Here is a 22793-nt window from a genome sequence, read left to right on the forward strand (position 1 = left end):
CTTTATATAATGGATCACACTTACCTTTCAGGGCCTCGTTGATGTACCTTCTCAGATACTCTACTCTGCTTACATCATTGATGGTTTCACTGCTGTTTGCTGTTGGCATTCCATTCCCAGTTATGTAGATAGGCACTTTAGTAGCACTCAAATATTCTAATGAAATGTAGTTTAGAAGCCTCCGAAGTCCCCATGGTGCAGAATAGATCCAATCTGAGGCTGTTGAAGGCCATGAGGGGTCCAAACCTGCTGCATAATCTCCCACTCCCTCAGGACCAGAAGTGCAACCACCTTTAATGGTATTTACCAACCGAGAGGTAAAATGGTTTAGACCAAAAAAGTCAGCTGTTCCCTTTATTCTGGCCTTCTCTTCAGAGGTAAAAACTGGGAGCACTGCTGGTGGAGAGCTGGGGCACTCTTTCAGTTTTAGCTCAATTTGTGTTTTCAGTGCCACAGAATAATCTCCATCTACAAAAATGGGATGTGCAAACCAGCCCAGCATGAACTGCAGGTAGCGATCTGCAGCTGCAATGTCTTCTGGGTTGGCTGGGGTTTTGGGCTCAGCCCAGTCAGAATTAAGTGCAATGCCCACTTTCCCTCCCTGAGTTGCCCTGTACTTGTCATTATAGACATGCCAAGCCTCCGCATGAGACTTGATTATGTTGTGAGTGACCTGAAAGGGTAAGAAGAAATGATAAAGCAAATGCACTAGAGCAGGAAAAAGACACTTGTAATTTTGAAGTAAATTTGTACCTGATAAGAGGAAGAAGCGTAGTCTTTTACTCCAGGAGGATGCTCACCAGTACCATGTCCAGCATGGCTCACCACCCAGGGGCTACTAAATGTGTTCCAGGTCTTGACTCTGTCTCCAAACCTGGAGAAGCAGAAGTCTGCATAGTCCTTGAAAGCATCAACAATAGTTGGGTTGGTCCATCCACCATTGTCCTGGAGGGCCTGTGGCAGATCCCAGTGGTAGAGTGTGACAACAGGCTGGATGCCAGATTCTATGAGCGTATTGATGAGCTTGTCATAGTAGAGAACTCCTTTCTCTGTTTGGCTGTCTCTGTGGCCTGATGGGAAAATTCGAGCCCAGGAGATGGAAAACTGATAGGTATTGACTTGAAGACCTCTCAGCAGGTAGACATCATATTCCACTTTGTTGTAGCTATCACAAGCGAGATCTGCTGTCTGATTTTCAAAGGCTAAGTTATCATGGCCAAAGCGATCCCAAATGGTTTCTCCTTTGCCGCCCTCCAACCAGCCGCCCTCCACCTTGAAAGACTCTGCAGAGGTTGCCCATTGGAAACCGGAGGAGAAAGACTCATCAAGGAACACGTCTCGTTCTGCTGCTGTTTGGGAGCCAAATTTATCCCAAACACTCTGATAAGCATTCCTGGACTCTGGAATCCCTATTGAGTCTTGATGATGATAACTTTGGAGTAAACGATCAAGCAAATATGTCAACTGAGGTGAATACACATTGACTAATCTTTGATACAACATCTTACCCAAATGAAGCATCCTGCACATCCATTCGGAGTAACACATCCACAATGTCACATCCAATGATATTCAGTCCACTGCTTTGAAGTACTGTGACATGTTAAAAAAAATAAGCAAAACCAAATGATATACATTAATGTAAATGAAGTGTTTATATTTTGTCATAAAATGCTATTATATTGAGCAGCATTGCTTCTGACAGGATGGACGTTTATAAAGATATGAGCATTTGGTCAAGGTATAGAAAAAAGAGTTCTGTTTTGTCCCTTTCGGGGTCACGGGGCTGCCGGAACCTATCCCGGCCACTTGTGGGCGAAGGCAGGGGACACCCTGGACAGGTCACCAGTCTGTCGCAGGGTAGATGTTTAATTTTAGCTAGAAAAAAATGTAATTACCAAATCTGTGTACTAAACATCTAACGAGTTCCAAAAAACAGATACAGTAAAAACTGCAGTTATCCATCCACCATGCAGATAACACACCTCACATCTGTGAGATCTCCAATCTGAGTTCATCCACATGCTTGTTCGATACCAAGTAGATTTTAACAATCTGCAATGAACAGTTCACTACCACAACTTGTCCCTGTGGTTTTCAAAACTCTTGTCATCCAGGCTCTCCGGAAGAAGAGCAATCTTGATGACAAACAACTGTCATCTTTTTCTTAAACCTGACATTTTAAGGTAAGATGCCTTTTAACAAGTCAGCAAATGACATTCGTCTGAATTCAAATTAAGGCAAAATCTCTGTCTTTGTGCTCTTGAAACTGAGTTCTGCTTTTGATAAAGTTGATCTTGTGATCCTACAGTAAAGACAAGATGACTGGGAAGACATCTCTACTACTTTCACTAAATGTTTTAAGTCCTATCTTGAAAACAGAAAGTACTTTGTCAAAATTACTAAGCTTGATTTGTTTATCTGATTTGTATTGTTCTGTAATCCTTATGTCTGTACACGAAAAACAACAACAGCATTTTCCACAACAGCAGTGTAGATCAATGAAAATTCCTTACTTCAAGTTCCCATAAAAAGTCAATCAAAACACAATTTTTTCAGATTAAAGAGGTTGCCATGTTTAAACGAGACAACATCAGTAAGCAGTGATTGGTCCGAGTCGGTTTGAGTCAACGATTCTATTGCAACCACTATCGCCAATCCGTTTGCTTGATTGAAGTCCACACCCCTACCGCTTGATAGTGGGCTATACGAAATCTATTGGAAAGTTAACGATTTGAATGTTAGACATTGGGGCCAGCTGGCACCACCTATTTTAATTGAGGCATCTAATTGACCAGTTTATAACTTGAATTACTTGTCCTTCAGAAAATATATTATGACAAAAAATAGGATTAGCAAGATCATGTTAAAAAAAGGCGGCAAAACAAGAATGGTTTTTCTGACAAATGACTAAGTAATAGCTGTTTATTTCCAAGCCCCCATTTTCCATTCTCACATTTAATACCAGCTGGTAGAGTTCTTTAAAAGACCACTGGAGGCAGGTCTCATAAGGGCCCAGTTTACCGTTGACTTCTATGTTAAAAAGTCAAATTTCATACCAGAAAAAAATGTTTAAATATACAAACTGATGCCAAATGCTTTCTAAGGTTTATTGCTTTGGATTTGCTGTGTGTGGATATTTTTCTAATTGGTTATTTAAATCTTATTGGAGTGTATATCTTAGAATTATGGGCCAGATGATTGGTGGGTGCAAAAAATGAATTTAATTCATGATGAATCACATATTTATGAACACTTTGAAAACTAACTGCAAGTTAAATAAGTCATTTGTTACATTATGTTTTTCAAGCATCATTGCCATTCATTTCACATCATACCACTTCAATTTTTCTAAAATTGATTGATGCATTTATGAATAAGTTAGTGTGACTAACTGGTAAACACACTGAATAAACACATATTTTTACAGACCTATAAAAGCCACGTAAATGCATTCCATGCAAATATTTCAGAACCTGTATGGACACTTACCATGCAGTAACTCTCGGAGAGGCTCATGTTGGCTATCAGTGCAGTCGCGAACATTCATCTTTGATATGAGGATAGGCAAGTTTCTGCTGGATATCTATAATGGAAAACTTGTGTTTGTTTTTGAACAATGATATTTGAAATACTCATATCAACACGGTGTTCACCATACCTGCATGTTTCTCAGGCTCTGTTCAAAGTCTGCTGAAGAGGCACAGCTGTACTCAATATGCACAGACAGGAAATCTGCCTGTTTTGAAAAATATATATTTATTTGAACAATTTTAAAGCACAAAAGTCTGTCAGAGTTTTTCAATTTTTATTTAAAATGTATTCTTAAGAATATCAGTTATAAATAAGCAACTCTAGTGGAGTCATGATTTACTTGCAACAACCAGCACAGTAATGTCAAAGCAGAGTGATATTTCATAAAAGGTTTCATGGCAAATATATTTATCTCTTTTTTGCATATTTTTCTGCTAAAATGCAAACTGGAATTTAAAAGAAAAAACAACTGAAAAAAAATCAGCTTACAGTTGTTGACGCTTCAATTTGGGAGAGGATGGCCACATTTGCCGCATCCAAACCAAAAGACAAACCCCTTCTCCCAGACACTAAAATAAAAAGTTTGACAATAAATAAAATATGTTAAATTATTCTAATGAGCCTTTATGCTTGTATTCAGTCAGTTTTACTCACATTTGCTTGGAATATGTTCATGGAAGATCTTGTAAACATTCTTGTTGAGCTGCAGAATATTTTGCTGAGCGGTCGGTCCGTTCTGCCAGATGCTGCCCAAGTCACTGAGAGTCACCCATGAGTGTGCCAGATCTGCAAACTCCCTGAAGGCGAACTCTGCATACTGCTGGAACATGTCTACCAGCTCCTGGCTCACCCAGCTTCCATACCTTGCCCTCAGAGTGTCTGGAACGGTTGATCCATGGAGGATGACCAGAGGTTGAAGACCCACCTTCAGCAGCTGCTTCATCAGAGTCTTGTAACACTGGAGCGCATCCTGCTGGGGCTGGCTGGCCAGACCCGTGGGAAGGAGCTGAGCCCATGACAGCGGCACCTTGACGTGGGTCACCCCTCTGCTCTGCAGCCCCTTCAAATACGGCTCAGAAGCAGCAACTATGGGAAGGCTGCACTCAGAGACATCAAGTCCCTCCTTGTCAGGGCTTGTGGCCACATTTTCAATCAGAGGACCTGCAAGGAGCATGAAGTCCTCTTTTACATTTACCCCAAGACTTCCACACCCATGAAGACAGAAGATGTACAGACACGCAACCCACAAGAGCTCCTTCATTCTGGCTCTAAAGGCTGCACTGATGCAGCCCACTGATTGTGATGCTCTTTAAAGCAAACATGGGTCGCCTTACATTTGTTGCATAATTACAATATGACACTATTACTGTCAATTATTGGCCTTTATTGCTTCAGAAAGACTCTGGACTCAGATATAGCTTCCATGTTTAAAGACCTTCAAATCTTAACCATCGGCAAGCGTCTTCATGATGAATTTAATGGGAGTTTTGGAAATGTCTGACACCTAAGACTTTGATGATCAAGTCTCCCTGAAGCAGTTGCAAGGTCTTTCATTATATCATTTACATATTTTATGCATTTTTGGCGTTGTATCATAACAGTTTACTGCTTTCCAACCACTTTATATGTACTGAAAAACATGAATAGGAAAACCTCCGACTAATTTAAAAATTTTCAAAAGTGAGCTAATGTTTCTTTCTGGAACAGCTTTACCAAGAGAAATAAGATGATTTTTTTGGACAGTAAAGAGCCCCAAAAGAACTTAAGATGTTTGTTTGAATAGATTTAACAGCTATTGCATGCATTTACATTCAAAAAACCACTAGTTATTTAATTCAGATAAAATGAGAGAGCAGCAGTCAATTTCCTCTTTGTGGCTTACTCTGAAATTTAACCTTTAAAAGGCAAAAAGTTACTTCTGATACTGTTGGCTTCGTGTTGGTTGGCTGTTCCTGCAGGGGCAGCACCTACTGCTCTAGGAATGATGTATGCAGTCATCAACATCAGGCCACACTTGACAAAGAACTTTTTTTAGTATTGAGATTAGGCCGGATTAGCATTCGAGATTCGTTATAAATGTTTTCTTTAAGACAAAAAGGAAGTTGTCCCTAGATTTTAGGAGGTTGTGATTTTCTGAGCTTTAAAAATTGTGCCAAAAGCAAAAAAAAATAAACAGTTTTTTATGTAAACTAAGATACCAGAAATGATGAATATTTTATGTTTTAAGAGAGAAAGTATTTTTTCTAAACTGCTTCCCAGTGTAGTCCATGTTTTGCAATCACCAAATCAAGCTTTGTGTTTTGTTGCCGTCCTCTGAATGTTTATTTTATTATGACAGGCCAATATCTGTAAGAGATAAGAGTTTTCATAATGTCCTGACGTGTCAAAGTTCAAGATGATAGGAGATTAAGATAAAGAAAATGATATAGTTTTTACTCCCTCTAACTTTAGAAGCAAAAAGTAAATTTATAACTTAGAAAAAAAAACTGCAAAAAAACTATTTATAGACAGGATCAGTGGCGGTTTTTGATATGGGCGATGTGGGCGGTCGCCCAGGGCGGCACTTCATAGGGGGCGGCATTTGCCGTGCCCGATGCTGTGCTACTGTATTCAAAGAGGCTACTATAATCATAAAGGAAGATTTGCGCTTTTAATTTGAAATTGCTTCAGCTGCCGACACTTAACAGTTTTAGTTAGACACATCAGACTCTTAAGAATGTCTTCATCCTTTTTCCCCTTCACACTTATGGTGCAAAAAAAAAAAAAAAAAAAAAGATGAAATAACTCAGAGTGAAACAACATAAAACAGGCACATGAAAAGGAATTAGGCAGAACAAACATCCGTGCTCAACCCCATTTTCAACAAAAGCAGGCAATGGGGATTATTTCCCATAATTCTTTGCTCCGACACAGCAGACCCGACGCACACGTGACCACCGCCCTCTGCTGCAAGATGCTTGCGGCCACACCTCTTTGCGGTAGTCTTTGGAGCATAAGTCCAAAAACTCGAGAGGGGGGCGCAACTCGCCGGTGGCTGGCTGAATCCCGCTAACAGGTGATTGGGAGAATTTTCTATCTGACAATCAACTCTGGGCCGCAGCTGTGCCTCCCGTCATAGAGACGGAGCCGCGTGTGTCAGAGGGAAGGGGAGGGGGAGGGATTGTTACGGGGGGAGAAGGGAGGAAGCACCCAGGCGCAGAGAGCGAGAGGAGGCAGGAGGTTGCAGGGGAACGGGGGCTTTAATAAACAAAACTAAGGACACAAAACCAAAACCACTGCAGACGGCAGGCTAGAAACACTAAACACTCGAAACGGGGAGAGCAGACTAACATACAGACTAACATACTATGGACCAGCCCAGGAGGAAGGGAATGACAAGACTTAAATACATACAGACAACCGACACACAGGTGAACACAATCAGGAAGGATGGGGAACCAAAGTTAAACTCACAACAAAAACGAAACAGGAAACCCTACAAAATAAGACAGGAAGTTAAACTCAAAACATGCCAGAACAAAAAGGAAACAAACCACAGGGGCAAAGAAACAGAAACCGTAACAGGGGTGATGGGTGCAGACCATTTTTTATGGATTGAGTTTTTTTGGAGGATTTCTACTGTTGGTGTTGCACAAATTTAGGGAAATGCCAAATATTTTTGGAGTAATCCCACTGATGAATTCTATGATTTAGTCTTTTATGTTTTACAAGACATAAACATATTAATCACAATAAGTTTTTTTTTTAGATCTAATCCCTCTGATATGTTTCACAAAGACACACACAGGACGTCACACATTAAGAAATTATTGCTAAAAATGAAGCAGGAGTCCAGCTTAAAAAAATGCTCTAAAAAATGATAAAAGAGCAAAAAAAAAACGGAAATATTTGAATTGTAATTTCTTATTAATATTTCCAGGCTTTCTTTGTTTTATTCTGCAGCATGTTCATATTTGTATAATTTTAACAGAATATATTTCTATGGAGAGCAAAATATAACAAGTTATTTAGGGTTTAAGTGTTCCTGTTTTTATGCATATTTATGTTAAAAAAGTTCAGTTTAAAAGGTTTAAAAGTTTAGCTTTAGTGTGTTCAGTAAATGTTTATCTTCTTCGGCCCAAAACCTTAAGCGTGTTTGACTGAGTTTGACCCCCCTGTAATACGAGTCTAGAAAATTCATGCATTTTTTATGTAAAATTGCTAAAAAGAAGATAGGGAACACAACAGGATGTTGTCAAATTGTGTGTGTGTGCTGGGGGGGGTTGGGGGGGGGGGCTGTGGGGTTACTCGCCCAGGGAGTAAGTTAGTGTAGAACCGCCACTGGACAGGATAAAAACACAGTCGTGAAGATAAGAATTTTATTTTAGCCTTTTAGGTTACAGGTAAAAAAAGCTATGCATTAAGGATAAATTAATCATTACTTGTTTTTTTTTCTTAAGCCGTTTGAATAAAAATACATCTAGCTACAAAACTGGAAAACGAAATGGTACAAGAAGAGATGTTTGCCAAAGTCTCCTCATCAAAGCTTTGCAGTGCGGCATTATGAAATGTTTATCTGCTGTGTAAGATGAGACAAACTAAAACTAGTCTGAATTTTAAAACTTAAGACACAACGAGACAACATCCCGAGCCTTCATATCTAACTGATATGATTTTAAAATATGAGCGACCCTGAGGCCTTCTGATACAGACCTTTTAGTTATCCCAAAAGTTAGAACTAAAACTCATGGCGAGGCCTCATTCAGTCATTATGGACCTCATCTGTGGAACAGCCTCCCAGAGAGCCTCACGGTTTTCAAAGGAAGGCGCAAGACCTACCTTTTTATTCAAACCTTTAGCTGAAATTCAGGAGCTGATTTGATATTTAAAAATTTTTAAGTTCTCTTTTTACTCATTTGATATTTCTTTAGTCACTTTATTGATCACTATCTATTGATTAAGATGTATTTATTTACTTATTGGTTTATTTATTTATTTTTGTTCAGAATGTTTACTTATTTTACTTTCTCATTTTAGTTTAACTCTAGAGTTTTCCTCACAGGGATCCTCCACATCAGCGATCGACCCTTTTCAGTGAACGGGGACGCTGCAGCGGGATCTCCCGGGTCTGGCTCTTTGCTCACATCTGGCTTTTTGTTGTGATGATTATTGTTGTTATGGCCTTCTGTCCAGTAGAGGGAAGCAAATGCCAAACATAAACTTCAGTTATTGGTTTATAAAAGCACAACTAAAGTCATAAAATTCATCCTTAAATTTCAGTTCCAAAAACCAATAAAACTGGTTAAAAATGTTTTGCAGTTTCTAATTTAATTATATTCTGCATCATTTTCCCCCAGTTTCAAAACGGAACACCTTTCTGTTAATTATAATGTTTTGTCTTGGGGTCAAGTTCCAGAAATAAGCCTTCTCATGAAGTCAGAGCCCAGAAAAACTACATTCAATAAAGGTAATAATCATTCAATTAAGGCTAAAAAAGATAATTTCCCGTCTCCTGCTCTGCTATAGATTAAACATCACTGAGTTTTCTCATTTATCTGAGCAGGAAAACCCCCTCAAATATCCAAAGCTCATTTTCAAAAACAAATTTCTGATGTCAATTCAGTTAAATTCTAGAGCCCTTTTATTTTGGCATTGGGGATTCCCAGGCAACCGCTATTTTGATGACCTCACGCTCTGGCTTCAGCTGGAACCGGCGTGTGGTCAGTTTCTGAAATGTCACTACCAGCCTTGTTGTTGATCTTCCAATAAATTGAAAGGTTGTAACTATGTCAATGACAACTCTACAGATCAGGGATGGCCAACCCTGGTCCTCAAGAGCAACAACCCTGTTTTCCAGTCCTCTCTGACCAGCTTGCTGCTGATCAGCTGACTCAAGTGATTCCACATCCTGATTGATCCTGAGGTTGTCAGCATTGAGGAGTCCAGAAAGAGCTAGAAAACAGGCAGGGTTGTAGCTCTTGATGACCAGGGATGGCCTGCCCTGCTACAGATAATAGGTCACATCAGAAAATCCCTCAAATTTACCGGATCTCTCAATGAGGATGCCATCAACACCCATGTAACCTTTGTGCTATCCTAGGCACTTTAACATTGGGAGTTGGGTCATCTAGACCCACTAGACAGTGCGTTGAACCTTTTTTCTTCAATGATTTGTGATCTTCACTGGTGTCCATGGATTACATGAAATCTTTCCACCTTTATCCACCTTTGTCATGGTGGGGAGAACACGTCAATGTAAGGGTGGGGTCATCTAAGATAGCACAAGGGTTAAACAAGGATTATACCATGGTCCGGGTGAATACTTCATTCTAATTGGCTGCAGGGTGTGGATTAAAAAGTGATAATGGGCAATTTAAAAAGACGTTCCAGTCACAAAGCCCAAACTGGGGTGTTTTCAGACAGAAAACTTGTTCCGGATTATCCATATAAATGAATCTGGATGTCCTTCATGTGATGGATGTGGTGACAATGTTTGATCTATCCGACTGAGTCTAATTTCTCTCCATACTGATCCCTTGTTCTGGCATGTCATGTTGTAAAGGCTCTTTGGTGTCAGGTATTGACCCAGCTTTATATGCAATTTAGAAATGATTTGCCACATTCCGACTCTTGCTACTGACAATACTCGGATTCTCTCCCTCAATAACATCTTTTTGTCTCTTCAAAAAACAACAAAACAAATACAATGGGAATTGTTGCTGTGAAGAATCTTATTTTACAGTTGCAATCTCCTTTGCCCCTTGGTTTTAGAACTGGCGAAATGAGATGATGTAAGTGACCAGAGTGGAACAAATAAGATTTGACAGGAAAATAAATCTGCAACTCTTTTGTAAAATTTAGCAACTATTAACTAAAATTTCTCCCCCCAGAAATTGTGTTTTCACTTTTTTCTTTCATGTTTGATCAAGTCCATTTATTTGATCATTTGGGTTTCTGTCCACACATTCAGTCCTTTACCTTTGGTTCTCCCCAAGGCAAATAATTTGAAAGGTTTTTATAGCAAGTAAAGAAATATTTTATTGGATTGGACACAACACACGTTACATGGCAATATTTTATACAATGGCATTTCAAGGAAACAGAAAAACACGGGATCAAAACAGGGCTTTATCAAAATTTATACATTGCTGTTACAAAATACTAAATAAAACATCTTTTTTGTCACAAAATATTTTGTCACTGACTTTGAAATTGCAAACGTTTCACTACAGCAACATAAAACTTGTCAATCAAAGCTGCTGTAAAAAAAATGGCACTAATGAGAAACTCTATCAATGTGAAAAGACGTCTCATAAAATTTAACTTTTAAGGTGCAATTGGGTTTATATTGTGAAAGTTGACAGATATTACAGAAAACTTTAAAGAAGATGAATTCGTATTTACATCACGGGTCATTCTTCCTTTTCTTTGAACGCTTTCTTGAAACAATGAGCAAAGCGGTTACACCAGCCACTGCAACCACGGAAACTATCAGCAAAGCAAAGGTGGTGTTGAGTCCAGTCACAGCTTCATCGATGGAGAGCTTCATACCCAGGAAGTTCACGGGGTTTTCTTGGATCGGTTCTTTTGTTACTGCTGATAAAACAGTCATTAGGTTAGAGTTTGTAAATCAGGTTCAAACAGGAAAGAAAGTTAGCAACCTGTAGCTCAGCTAAACAAACAAATTTGAAACCGGGCAGAGCTTTGCCACAGTTACTATGGAAAATCTACGTTTTTGTATTTTAAGTGGAAAATTTGTCCATGGCAGTTTTAGGTTGACTTGCACAGCTGCTATACTCGTTAAAATAAAAATAACACAGGGGCGGAGCTACAAGGTGCAGATCGGGAAGTGTGTCCCCACCAGCAAAGGGTTGCCCCCAAAATTCAGAGCCAAATTAAATGAACAATAAATTAAAATAACATGTTCTCATTTGCCAACCTTCCAAAGTCTTTAATGTTCTGGCTCCTTCCTTGACGTAACCCAACTCTAACTTTTTTTTACATTGTTTGGTGTCATACACATCATCATATCATTTATTGCTGGCGTTCGTCAGTGCCAAGACTGAAGATTTAAGTAAGCTTTTGTTCAATGTCTAAACTAAACTGCTGTCACATTAGAGATGAAACCAGAGATCCCTCCGGAATGGCTCCTGAACCTCTTTACCTTCAGATATAGGCGCAGATGTTGAAGAGAGTGAGTTTGTACAATCATGAGGTCCATCTGCAGGGTCTGGAAATCCATTGCACCTGACAATAGTGGTGTAAAAAGGCACAGAGGCCTTAGGAGTACGAGGCCTGTCGGCATTTGTATGGTTCACATAGAAAAGGCCAAATCTCTCTCCATAGCCAGAAGCCCATTCCAGGTTGTCCATCAGTGACCAAGCAGTGTAACCGATGACATTGGCGCCATCAGTCATGTTAGCTGGAAAAAAGAAGTACAAGAATAAATCTACTGAACCTGTGTAACTATTTGCTTTCATTGAAACTGCTTTGATACCTTTAAGCGCCTCGTTGATGTAATTCTCATAGAAGAAAGATCTGTGCTCATCATTTAGATCGACTGGTCCATTCTCTGACACACCATTCTCAGTAACAAGGATTGGAGGATCTCCATACTCATCCTTTATGTACTTCAAAAGCTTCCGGAACCCAAGTGGGGCGATCCTCAGCCAGTTAGAGCCGCTCTCAAGCCAGGTTCGGTCAGAAATCACCACTACACCTCTGGAAGTCAAATTGTTACGATTTTAGGGTAAAACCGTTTAAAGCACACAAGAAAGAAGAAAATTACTTCTTCAGATATCAAAAGGTTTACATTTTTGAGTCACATTATGACAGACAACTTTAACTCAACTCAATTTATTTAGTAAAAAACATCTTTAGAAAACAAAGCAAAACAGATTATGTCCCTGACAGGGTTTCCAAAATGACCCAAATCAGAGATGGCATTTTAGAAACAAAGTAAGTATTGGGATAAAAACTTGCTTACCTGTCTGCATCGTAGTTCTGAGTGTCCCCAAAATCAACACTAAATGCCAAAACAGATGTATAATGGTTTAACCCGAAAAAGTCATGCGTGCCTTTAATCCTCTCTATCTCCGCTGGAGTAAATTCAGGCAATCTGTGGAAGTAAAATTGAAGTTTAAATTAGAAATGTAAACCAAACACAAGTTGTTCTTTCAACTCATAACAATTAGCTTTAGTTTCAAATACCTGGATTTCTCCAAACCAGCTGCAAGACTGCGTTCTCGAATGATTCTTTTCATCGGTTCATTATAGTCTCCGTTAAAAATGGGATTGGCAAACCAACCAAGGAAGAACTACAAAAAAACATTTTTTCAGCATCTATTTCAGAAAAAAATGCAGCACAATTTCTGTGAAGCGTAACATATCTTGGCTTACATCCATGTAACGCTTTGCAGCATCGATGTCCTCTTGCTTGTAGGGGTTTCGGGGTTCTGCCCAGTCTGAGTTGAGAGTGATGGAAATCCTTCCTTTTTGTTCGGCTCGATATTTGTCGTTGTAGACGTGCCAGGCCTCTGCGTGTGCCTTAATCACATTGTGGCCAGCAACGTAATGTAGAGAGCCTGGGTCATGGCTAATTCCTGGAAACAGATACAAGAAGATGCAATTCAGCCGCATGATCCTTGTTGATGGAATTTGGGAAAAATCTAAACTTGAATTTTCTCAACTTTAAAACAGTTTAAAATCATTACCATTACTACAATTAAGGTATTTCAGTTTTTCCATTAGAAGCATCACATTTGTTTACCTGGCGCAAATGACCCATAACCATAGCCCAAAAGAGCTATAATATATGGTTCATTGATTGTGATCCAAAACTTGACTTTTTGTCCAAAACGGCTAAAAAGAAAGTCTGCGTAATCCCTGAATCTGTCCACAACAATATCGCTCAACCAGCCTCCTTGATCCTCTATAGCTTGTGGAAGATCCCAATGGTACAGTGTGACCTGCAACAAAATAAAAAGGGCAGAATTTTTACCATTTCCGTGGAAATATTTGAGTACACACAAAGAAAATGAATATAAAATTGTACTGACCTGAGGCTGGATATTTGCAGCAAGCAGTGCATCTATCACACGATGGTAGTAATCGACCCCAGCCTCATTAATGTTATTTATCGTACCATCAGGGAGCACCCGTGGCCATGATATGGACATACGGTAGTGGGTTACCTTTAACTGCTTCAATAAACCAATGTCCACTTCTAATTTATTGTAACTGTCACAGGCTATGTCCCCATTGTCATTGTTCAACACTTTGCCTGGAGTGTGGGTGAACTTATCCCAGATGCTGATACCTTTCCCATCTGCTCTCCATGCTCCTTCAATCTAAAAAGAGAAAACGAAAAAAGATCAAGCACAAGAATTTCCCTTTACAAAAAACTACTATCGTTTTACCCTATTAAACTTGAGGTTCAGCTCCAGTGTTTACATTCTTTTAACTACTGTAACTCCTCAACCACTTGCCAAATTAACGTAATTCCAGCTGATTCTTGTGCATTTATGCAATACTTTACGTTACTAGTCTGTTGTATATCTGTGCAGAGCCGATATGTAAGAATTAGCTAATTCATGTTGGTTGAGGAGATACAGTTTGTCAAAATATGAGTTAAATTGGTGTTGCCATCAACATCTCTGGTGTAAAGGGTTAAGTCACTTTACCTGGTATGATGCTGTTGCAGTGCTCCACATGAAACCATCTGCAAAATGTCCCCACAGCTTTCCAAATTCTGCTGTTTCAGGGAAACCATTATTCTTCATGACTTGATAATAGTAATGAGCTGAAAATTTTGGGGTTCTTGGACGGTTTGGGTCATTGAAGTCTACATAATGCAACCCAAATGCATATATGTAGCCGTGTAACCATTCAAAAGAATCCAGGAGAGATGTTGCAATGTAGCCTTTGACCTTCACTCCATCAAGCTCATAAGCTGTCATTCAAACAAACAAAGAAATTCATTTTTGACACTCAAAAAAGCCATTGACCATTAAACACATGTCTTAGAAAATATTCAAAGTACCTTTGAGAACCTCGTCAATGTAGGTCTTGTAAAAAAATACTCTATCAATGTCGTCCCAAGTCATTCCCCGATCTGTAGCAGCACCATTTTCAGAGACGTAAATGTCTGGATCTCCATATTCTTCCTTTATCCAGTTGAGGAGTCTTCTTAAGCCCCATGCTACAGCTCTTTGGCCCCCTATGACTGTAGTTGGAGAATTGGTTTCCTCATTTTCTACAATGTCCCTGTCAAATTGATAGGATGGAGGTGTCAGTTGGTCCGTTACATGATTAACTATTTTGGTGGTGTAGTGGTTTATACAGAACACATCTGCAGTTCCCCTAATGAAGTTTTTCTCATCCTCAGTGAAGGAAGGTAGTCTTGATTCTGTCAGCCGTTGGAGTTCACTTTTTACACGAACTTGTTCTTTCATTGCCTCAGGATAGTCTCCATTCTTGAAAATGGGGTGTGCAAACCAACCCAGCCTGAACTGCATCGCGCGGTCAGCAGCCAGAATTTCCCGGTGGACATTAACATCATAAGGTTCAACCCAGTCAGCATCTAGGGCAATGGAGACCAGACCACCTTGTGATGCACGATACTTGTCATCGTATGTGTGATAGGCTGTAGCATGAGCTTTTATGAGGTTGTGTGCAACTTCGTATGGTGCACTTCCTGGACTGTTGACATTTGGTGGCATGGCACCTGTTCCATATCCTGCCCAAGCAATTGTGTGAGGCTGGTTGAAGGTTATCCAGAATTTGACTCTGTCGCCAAAGGTGGCAAAGCAGAAGTCACAGTAATCATTAAACAAATTGATCATTTGTATACTTTCCCAGCCGCCAATATCTTGTAAAGCCTGAGGCAAGTCCCAATAATAAAGTGTTACCATGGGAGTGATGCCACGAGCCAAGAGACCATCAATTAGCCTGTTGTAATAGTCAACACCTTTCTGGTTGAGAGAAGAGCGTGTTCCATCAGGGAAGATTCTGGACCAGGACAAGGAAAATCTGTATGATTTCACTTTCAGAGCCCCTAACATGAACAGGTCTTCATCAAGTCTGTTGTAACTGTCGCAAGCTACGTCTCCATTTGCAACCTCAGGGATAGTGTTTATTCCATGAGTGAAATTATCCCAGATGCTGGGTCCTTTCCCATCAGCATTCCAGCCACCCTCAATTTGGTAAGCTGAAGATGAAACCCCCCAAATGAAGTCTTGTGGGAAAGTGCCATAGTGATACACGTGTCTCCGGAACCTGGATTGCCTGGACAGGGTGTCCCACACTACCTTTGCTTCAGATGGAACCTCTGAAGCTAAAAGTTTGGAAGAACGAGGAGTCACTGTTATTTCTGCCACATTTTTAAAACTGCGTGTGGCTGTTCCAAAACCATTGTTCTCAATAACACCAGAGAAGAAATATGCTGATTGCTTTGGGGTTCTTTGTCGGTTTGCATCTTCAAAGTTCACATGAGTAAGACCAAATCTTTCACTATAGCCTTGCGGGCCCTCAAACCCATCCATGAGTGACTGCACTGTGAATCGTTGCACATCAACTCCATCAGTCGCTTGTGCTAAAATATGGAATCAAAAGAGAAAGCGATCAACTTAGAAAAGTTTATACAATATTTGATGTTGCATTTGCTTTATATAATGGACGACACTTACCTTTCAGAGCCTCGTTGATGTACCTTCTCAGATACTCTACTCTGCTTACATCATTGATGGTTTCACTGCTGTATGCTGTTGGCATTCCATTCCCAGTTATGTAGATAGGCACTTTGGTAGCACTCAAATATTCTAATGAGATGTAGTTTAGAAGCCTCCGAAGTCCCCACGGTGCAGAATAGATCCAATCTGAGGCTGTTGAAGGCCATGAGGGGTCCACACCTGCTGCATAATCTCCCACTCCCTCAGGACCAGAAGTGCAACCCCCTTTAACGGTATTTACCAACCGAGAGGTAAAATGGTTTAGACCAAAAAAGTCAGCTGTTCCCTTTATTCTGGCCTTCTCTTCAGAGGTAAAAACTGGGAGCACTGCTGGCGGAGAGCTGGGGCACTCTTTCAGTTTCAGCTCAATTTGTGTTTTCAGTGCCACAGAATAATCTCCATCTACAAAAATGGGATGTGCAAACCAGCCCAGCATGAACTGCAGGTAGCGATCTGCAGCTGCAATGTCTTCAGAGTTGGTTGGGGTTTTGGGCTCAGCCCAGTCAGAATTAAGTGCTATGCCCACTTTCCCTCCCTGAGTTGCCCTGTAGTTGTCATTATAGACATGCCAAGCCTCAGCATGAGACTTGATAATGTTGTGAGTGACCTGAAAGGGTAAGAAGAAATGATAAAGTAAATGCACTAGGGCAGGAAAAAGACAATTGTAATTTTAAGGTAAATTTGTACCTGATAAGAGGATGAAGCGTAGTCTTTTACTCCAGGAGGATGCTCACCAGTACCATGTCCAGCATGGCTCACCACCCAGGGGCTACTAAATGTGTTCCAGGTCTTGACTCTGTCTCCAAACCTGGAGAAGCAGAAGTCTGCATAGTCCTTGAAAGCATCAACTATAGTTGGGTTGGTCCATCCACCATTGTCCTGGAGGGCCTGTGGCAGATCCCAGTGGTAGAGTGTGACGACAGGCTGGATGCCAGATTCTATGAGCGTATTGATGAGCTTGTCATAGTAGAGAACTCCTTTCTCTGTTTGGCTGTCTCTGTGGCCTGATGGGAAAATTCGAGCCCAGGAGATGGAAAACTGATAGGTATTGACTTGAAGACCTCTCAACAGGTAGACATCATATTCCACTTTGTTGTAGCTATCACAAGCGAGATCTGCTGTCTGATTTTCAAAGGCTAAGTTATCATGGCCAAAGCGATCCCAAATGGTTTCTCCTTTGCCGCCTTCCAACCAGCCGCCCTCCACCTTGAAAGACTCTGCAGAGGTTGTCCATTGGAAACCGGAAGGGAAAGACTCATCAAGGAACACGTCTCGTTCTGCTGCTGTTTGGGAGCCAAATTTATCCCAAACACTCTGATAACTGTTCCTGGACACTGGGTGACCAGAACTCCTGGATGCAATAAACCAAAATATGTATTAACAGACGTGATTAAACATGGTTTGTTCTTACAAGTGTGACTTAAAGTCATACCTCAATGAAGCATCCCTTTGATCCATGTTTAGTAAGATGTCGACGATGTCGCATCCAATAATATTCAATCCACTGCTCTGTAGTACTGTAGATGTTCAAGACAGAATTGGCAAAATTTGCATATTTAGATGTCGTATTATTTTAGACATATCTGATGGAAATTCATGCATTTAATCTTGGGTAGTTGTGACAAGGTTTACAGGTTATGTATGCATGTGACCCCATCCATAACTGCCCTTATGGGTGGAGACAGGCTGCCTGTGGGTGAAAAACGGCAAAACCTGGATGGGGTTGCGGTTTATTGCAGTAGAGTCTAAGTGTTAGGAATGAGGAAATTAGACAATCAGAGTGTAGTTTGTGTGGGCATCTTAAAGGAGCCCTGCGGGCACTTGTGTATCATATGCACACCCTGTTCGCTCTGTATTAATGAGTGCTAAGGAGCCTGTACTTGCACCTTAATAACTACTAATGTGTCGTTAAAGGGCATTGTATGAAAGCAATCCCTGTAACTCATAAGTGCGAGCATTTGGCATTAGCCGTACAAATACTTCATGACACACTGTCCACACGCACAACAATCCTTAGTTCCATGTACACAAAGTCCCTTGAGGTGGCTGTACGAGCCTCAAGGGACCTGCAAGACGCACATGTGCTCACCTTAAATGTTAAATGGCAAATACTTATATTGTGCTTTTCAACCTTGCTTTTAAGACACAAAGTGCTTTACAGTGACACTCCCATTCACCCATGCACACACACACATTCACACTCTGATCCCTTGCAATGGAAATAACTTATAACCACCAGGAGCAATGTGGGGTTCAGTGTCTTGCCCAAGAGTACTTGGGCAAGACAAATATTTAGAAATATACAGCATTTATATCTTTAGTTCTTTGGCTGTTGCCGATTCAACGTCTTATTTATTATTGAAAATATTTACATTTTACAAATGAGGTAATATCGACCTTTTATTATTTTTGCTTTATGAAACTGGCTTTTTTGTTTCCACAGGGTTTTTGTGCTTCTTCTAGTCACTTTATTGTTATTCCTCCCTTTTAAAATATCATTTTTTATGGTCACTTTGGTGAAAAAAATCTGAATTGGCTCTTACCATGTAGTAATTTTTCCACAGGCTGTTGCTGGCTGTGGGCACATTCATGAACAGTCATCTTGTAAATGAGGATGGGCAAGTTTCCACTAGATATCTATGGAAAAAAATAAGTTTACAATTGATTTCTTTTCGACAAATGACACAAGAAACCAGCTGTGAATATGAAACTTTTCTTTACCTGTAAGTTCCTCAGCTGCTGTTCAAAGTCTGCTGGGGAGCCACAACTGTATTGAACGTGCACGGAAAGGAAATCGGCCTGGTTGTAAAAAATAAAATAAAATAGAAAAATGTTACAGTTATGCTTAATACGTGTTATAAATAAATATCAGTTTCTTTGATTTAAAAAAGAATATCATGTGAAAATCCAAACAGCTAGATAAATAAAATTTAGCTTACAGCTGTTGACGCTTCCATGTGGGGAACTGTCGCCATGTCTTTTGTTTCCAGACCAAAGGATAATTTCCTCCCTGCAAACACTAAAAGAAAAGTGTTTCTTCAGTTGGGCTAATGAAACAACCTCAGAAGAAAAACCCTTCAGTGGGTTTCCATTTAGGGGTCACAAACACAGAAGTCGGGTTACTCACATTTGCTTGGAATATGTTCATGGAAGATCTTGTAAACATTCTTGTTGAGCTGCAGAATATTTTGCTGAGCAGTCGGTCCGTTCTGCCAGATGCTGCCCAAGTCACTGACAGTCACCCATGAGTGTGCCAGATCTGCAAACTCCCTGAAGGCGAACTCTGCATACTGCTGGAACATGTCTACCAGCTCCTGGCTCTCCCAGCCTCCATACCTTGCCCTCAGAGCGTCTGGAACGGTTGATTCATGGAGGATGACCAGAGGTTGCAGACCCACCTTCAGCAGCTGCTTCATCAGAGTCTTGTAACACTGGAGCGCATCCTGCTGGGGCTGGCTGGCCAGACCCGTGGGAAGGAGCTGAGCCCATGACAGCGGCACCTTGACGTGGGTCACCCCTCTGCTCTGCAGCCCCTTCAAATACGGCTCAGAAGCAGCAACTATGGGAAGGCTGCACTCAGAGAGTCCCTCCTTGTCGGAGCTCGTGGCCACATTTTCAGTCAGAGGACCTGCAAGGAGCAAGAAGTCCTCATTTCCATTTACTCCAAGAGTTCCACACCCATGAAGACAGAAGATGTACAGACACGCAACCCACAAGAGCTCCTTCATTCTGGGTCTGAAGGCTGCACTGATGCAGCCCACTGACTGTGATGCTCTTTAAAGCAAACTCTTTTGGTTTTATGTGGTTCTTACATAAGTACTATCTCAAACACTCCCAGTTACTACCTTCTATTGCTTCAGACTCTGGACTCACAAAACTGATAGACATCTTTACTTCTGTTTGTAGACCTTGAGTTGTATAATTGTATTTTCAGCAACAATTCAAACAAGGAAAAGTTTTGCACCTAGAATAAGACCTTTACATTCAGAAAATCTTGAGGAAAGTGCACTTCAGGGCAGTGGCAGGATGTTCTAAAGCAGATTTTTTCGTGTGTTGTTATGTGTTTTCTCTGTTTCTATGCCTCTCCAGATAATTTCTCCAGTTATCACACTTATATGATCGCTCCTAGAAATTATTATCCCTTTCAAAATGTTGCTATCATTGTGCTTCACTAATAATATAAAAGCATGGATGGCTTGCCAAAAGTAATTTAATCAATTCAGCAAAATATCTTTTTAAATGAAAAATACTTGAGATAGAGACCTTAGTGAAGACTTTCTATAAGCAGATCAGAGTCACCTTGAGACCCTGGTAGCCCCCCCCCATGGCTACACAACTCTTATGTGATTTCATAAACAATGGATTTAAAAAAGGACAGCGCTGTCTTCCCATTTTAGAAGCGACTGAACGATCTGATATGTTTTTGTCTGCATTTGCCTAGTTAGCTTAACATACAGGTCCATTTATAAGCAGACTTTTCAAACGAATATATCCTTCTAACTGGCTTTCACTTCACTCTTTTAAAAGAGTTGGGGTTGAAATTTCATTTTAATAGGCTTAATCATGATTTTAAATTGTTAAAATAAAACTAACCTGTTTCTGAACTTTTCATGATATAAGGCTTAAATATGTGACTATTTCAGCAGAAATTGTTTATTTAAACAGTTTTAAAGAGAAATTTCAGACAGTCCTGCATGAGTCTGATGCTGTGACTGGTCCTAAACTTTTCAATGGAAAACTTTCTGGACTTCTTTTCATTTTTATTAAAAGCATCCAGTTCAGGTCATAAATTTGTCCAAAGGTAAGCAGTGAAATACTAATAAATAAAGGTGAGGTAAAACTAAAGTGATGCTGGAGAACATGGAGCTGTTAGAAGATCACAAACCTTGTTGAGCTGCTTCTCTTTCTCATTGAAGTGGATTCTAAAATAGATGTATTCCAGCTTAATAAACGATCAGGGGAAAAAAATTGTTTATAAAAATTTTACCAGTTATGATCATTTGGTTTGAACTTTTCATTGATTAAGGAAATAAAAAGTAAAACTGACTTTCATTTTAAAATGTTGCCTATTTTCTCTTTTTCAGTACCAGCCATTGATTGTATTGCACTGTTTCAAGATAATACAGAAAAAAAACTTCCCATCATCTCAAAAGCTGTACCTGACCCAATTCACCCGATAACCATTTTTGATGAGCAAATTTCACAACTTTTTTTCTCTAAAATGAAAAGGCTGCAAACTTTAGACAAAAATCTCCAACAATACAGTCATTTTTTAACATGGCTCCTCCCCAAAAAGGTTTAAAATCATAGGATTAATTTATTCCTGTTGCACCTCTTTTAATCAAATGTCACTTTAAGTCATTTACAATCGATAAATAAAATAGAAAAGGAAGTCAAAGTATAAAAAATGTATCAAAGGATGTTTAAAGTAGCTTAAAAAAGAAAAAAGTAAATTATTAATAATTTAAGTTGGCTAAAGAATAAAGGTTTTAAAAACTTTTTAAAAAAGATAATCCTTTTTAAATATATTTTCTGCATTTCTCATAAGAACTGAAAGTTTTCTTCCATTCAAAGGCCAAATCTTTTTTATGTTACACCTGAAGCATTTTTAAACTATGGACCCAGAGTGAAATCCTGTCTTACGGCAGGGTTACAAAACCAGTAGGAAACTTTTTCAAACCACCAGCAGACAAAGCATTCAAAACACAATTCCCCTTTAACCACAAATAATCACAAAACCCTAATTTTTCATCCCAAAAGCAAGATTTTATTTTGAAAAAATTGTAATCCAATGTGTTTTAAAGTTCTTTTTTAAAAAATATTATTAAATCTTCAGAGGTAATTAAACTTCATAATCATTAATGTTTCATAACCTGTAAACATTCATGTGTGTCCTTTACAGCTTCCATTTTTTTTTTTTTGCATTTACAACATGACAATTCCATTACATGATAAGATTCGTATTACACGTGGTAGAGTTCATGATAAGATAAGAACTTTGCAGGTAAAAAGAAATGGACGCCTCCCTGTGATTTTAAATGAAAATGTTTAGGCAGAAAATTAACTAAATGGAAAGTTTCAGAATAAAAGTCCCTTTTACTAAACTGGCAATCACATCAAAGGTCCTTGATTGTCTCCTGCTTACAACAAGAAATTTGAAATAAACAAGATTTAAGTGAGTTAAATTATGTTGTTTATATGATTTTCATGAATGAAGTCCAACAACGTCTGTAGATTTACTTTTTCAGACTTTTGTTTTCTGCAAGAAGTCTGTGCGGCGGTGTGTGATGTAAGAATTAATAGAAATACAGACAGCAAAAACCTGAAAAAGAAATTTAGACAGCTTAAATACAAACCAACACATAGTTATTGTAAATGCAATTTGCAAGAGCAGAAATTCACAAATATTAGTAAGTAAACCCGTAAAGTACAACTGCAAATTTAAGCATTAATAACGTGTTCAACATGACTGTTTTTAGTTTACATTTTGTTAATAAAAATCATTGCATAGCAACAAAAACAAGGTTTTGTAATCAAAAATTTAACTGATAA

General features: G+C 39.4%; 1 protein-coding gene across 1 annotated transcript in view; it reads right to left on the reverse strand.

Annotated features, from left to right (window-relative positions):
* The window catches only part of lct (lactase), a 43937-nt gene extending 23934 nt beyond the window's left edge, over window positions 1–20003 (reverse strand). Inside the window, exons 1-25 of the mRNA XM_023951181.1 lie at window positions 19369–20003; window positions 19181–19260; window positions 18963–19040; window positions 18785–18878; window positions 17674–17758; window positions 16929–17592; window positions 16200–16848; window positions 14555–16105; window positions 14196–14464; window positions 13572–13862; window positions 13283–13481; window positions 12913–13115; window positions 12724–12830; window positions 12500–12631; window positions 12011–12234; window positions 11678–11935; window positions 10922–11109; window positions 9405–9517; window positions 4189–4841; window positions 4024–4103; window positions 3662–3739; window positions 3493–3586; window positions 1509–1593; window positions 754–1432; window positions 25–673 (exon numbers count right to left, since the gene is read on the reverse strand). Of these exons, the coding sequence (XP_023806949.1) occupies window positions 25–673; window positions 754–1432; window positions 1509–1593; window positions 3493–3586; window positions 3662–3739; window positions 4024–4103; window positions 4189–4841; window positions 9405–9517; window positions 10922–11109; window positions 11678–11935; window positions 12011–12234; window positions 12500–12631; window positions 12724–12830; window positions 12913–13115; window positions 13283–13481; window positions 13572–13862; window positions 14196–14464; window positions 14555–16105; window positions 16200–16848; window positions 16929–17592; window positions 17674–17758; window positions 18785–18878; window positions 18963–19040; window positions 19181–19260; window positions 19369–19969 (8104 nt within the window). The 5' untranslated portion in view covers window positions 19970–20003. The remainder of the gene's footprint in view (window positions 1–24; window positions 674–753; window positions 1433–1508; window positions 1594–3492; window positions 3587–3661; window positions 3740–4023; window positions 4104–4188; window positions 4842–9404; window positions 9518–10921; window positions 11110–11677; window positions 11936–12010; window positions 12235–12499; window positions 12632–12723; window positions 12831–12912; window positions 13116–13282; window positions 13482–13571; window positions 13863–14195; window positions 14465–14554; window positions 16106–16199; window positions 16849–16928; window positions 17593–17673; window positions 17759–18784; window positions 18879–18962; window positions 19041–19180; window positions 19261–19368) is intronic.
* Between the last annotated feature and the right edge of the window lie 2790 nt (window positions 20004–22793).

Source organism: Oryzias latipes, chromosome 21, assembly GCF_002234675.1.
Source record: "Oryzias latipes chromosome 21, ASM223467v1".
NCBI lineage: Eukaryota > Metazoa > Chordata > Actinopteri > Beloniformes > Adrianichthyidae > Oryzias > Oryzias latipes.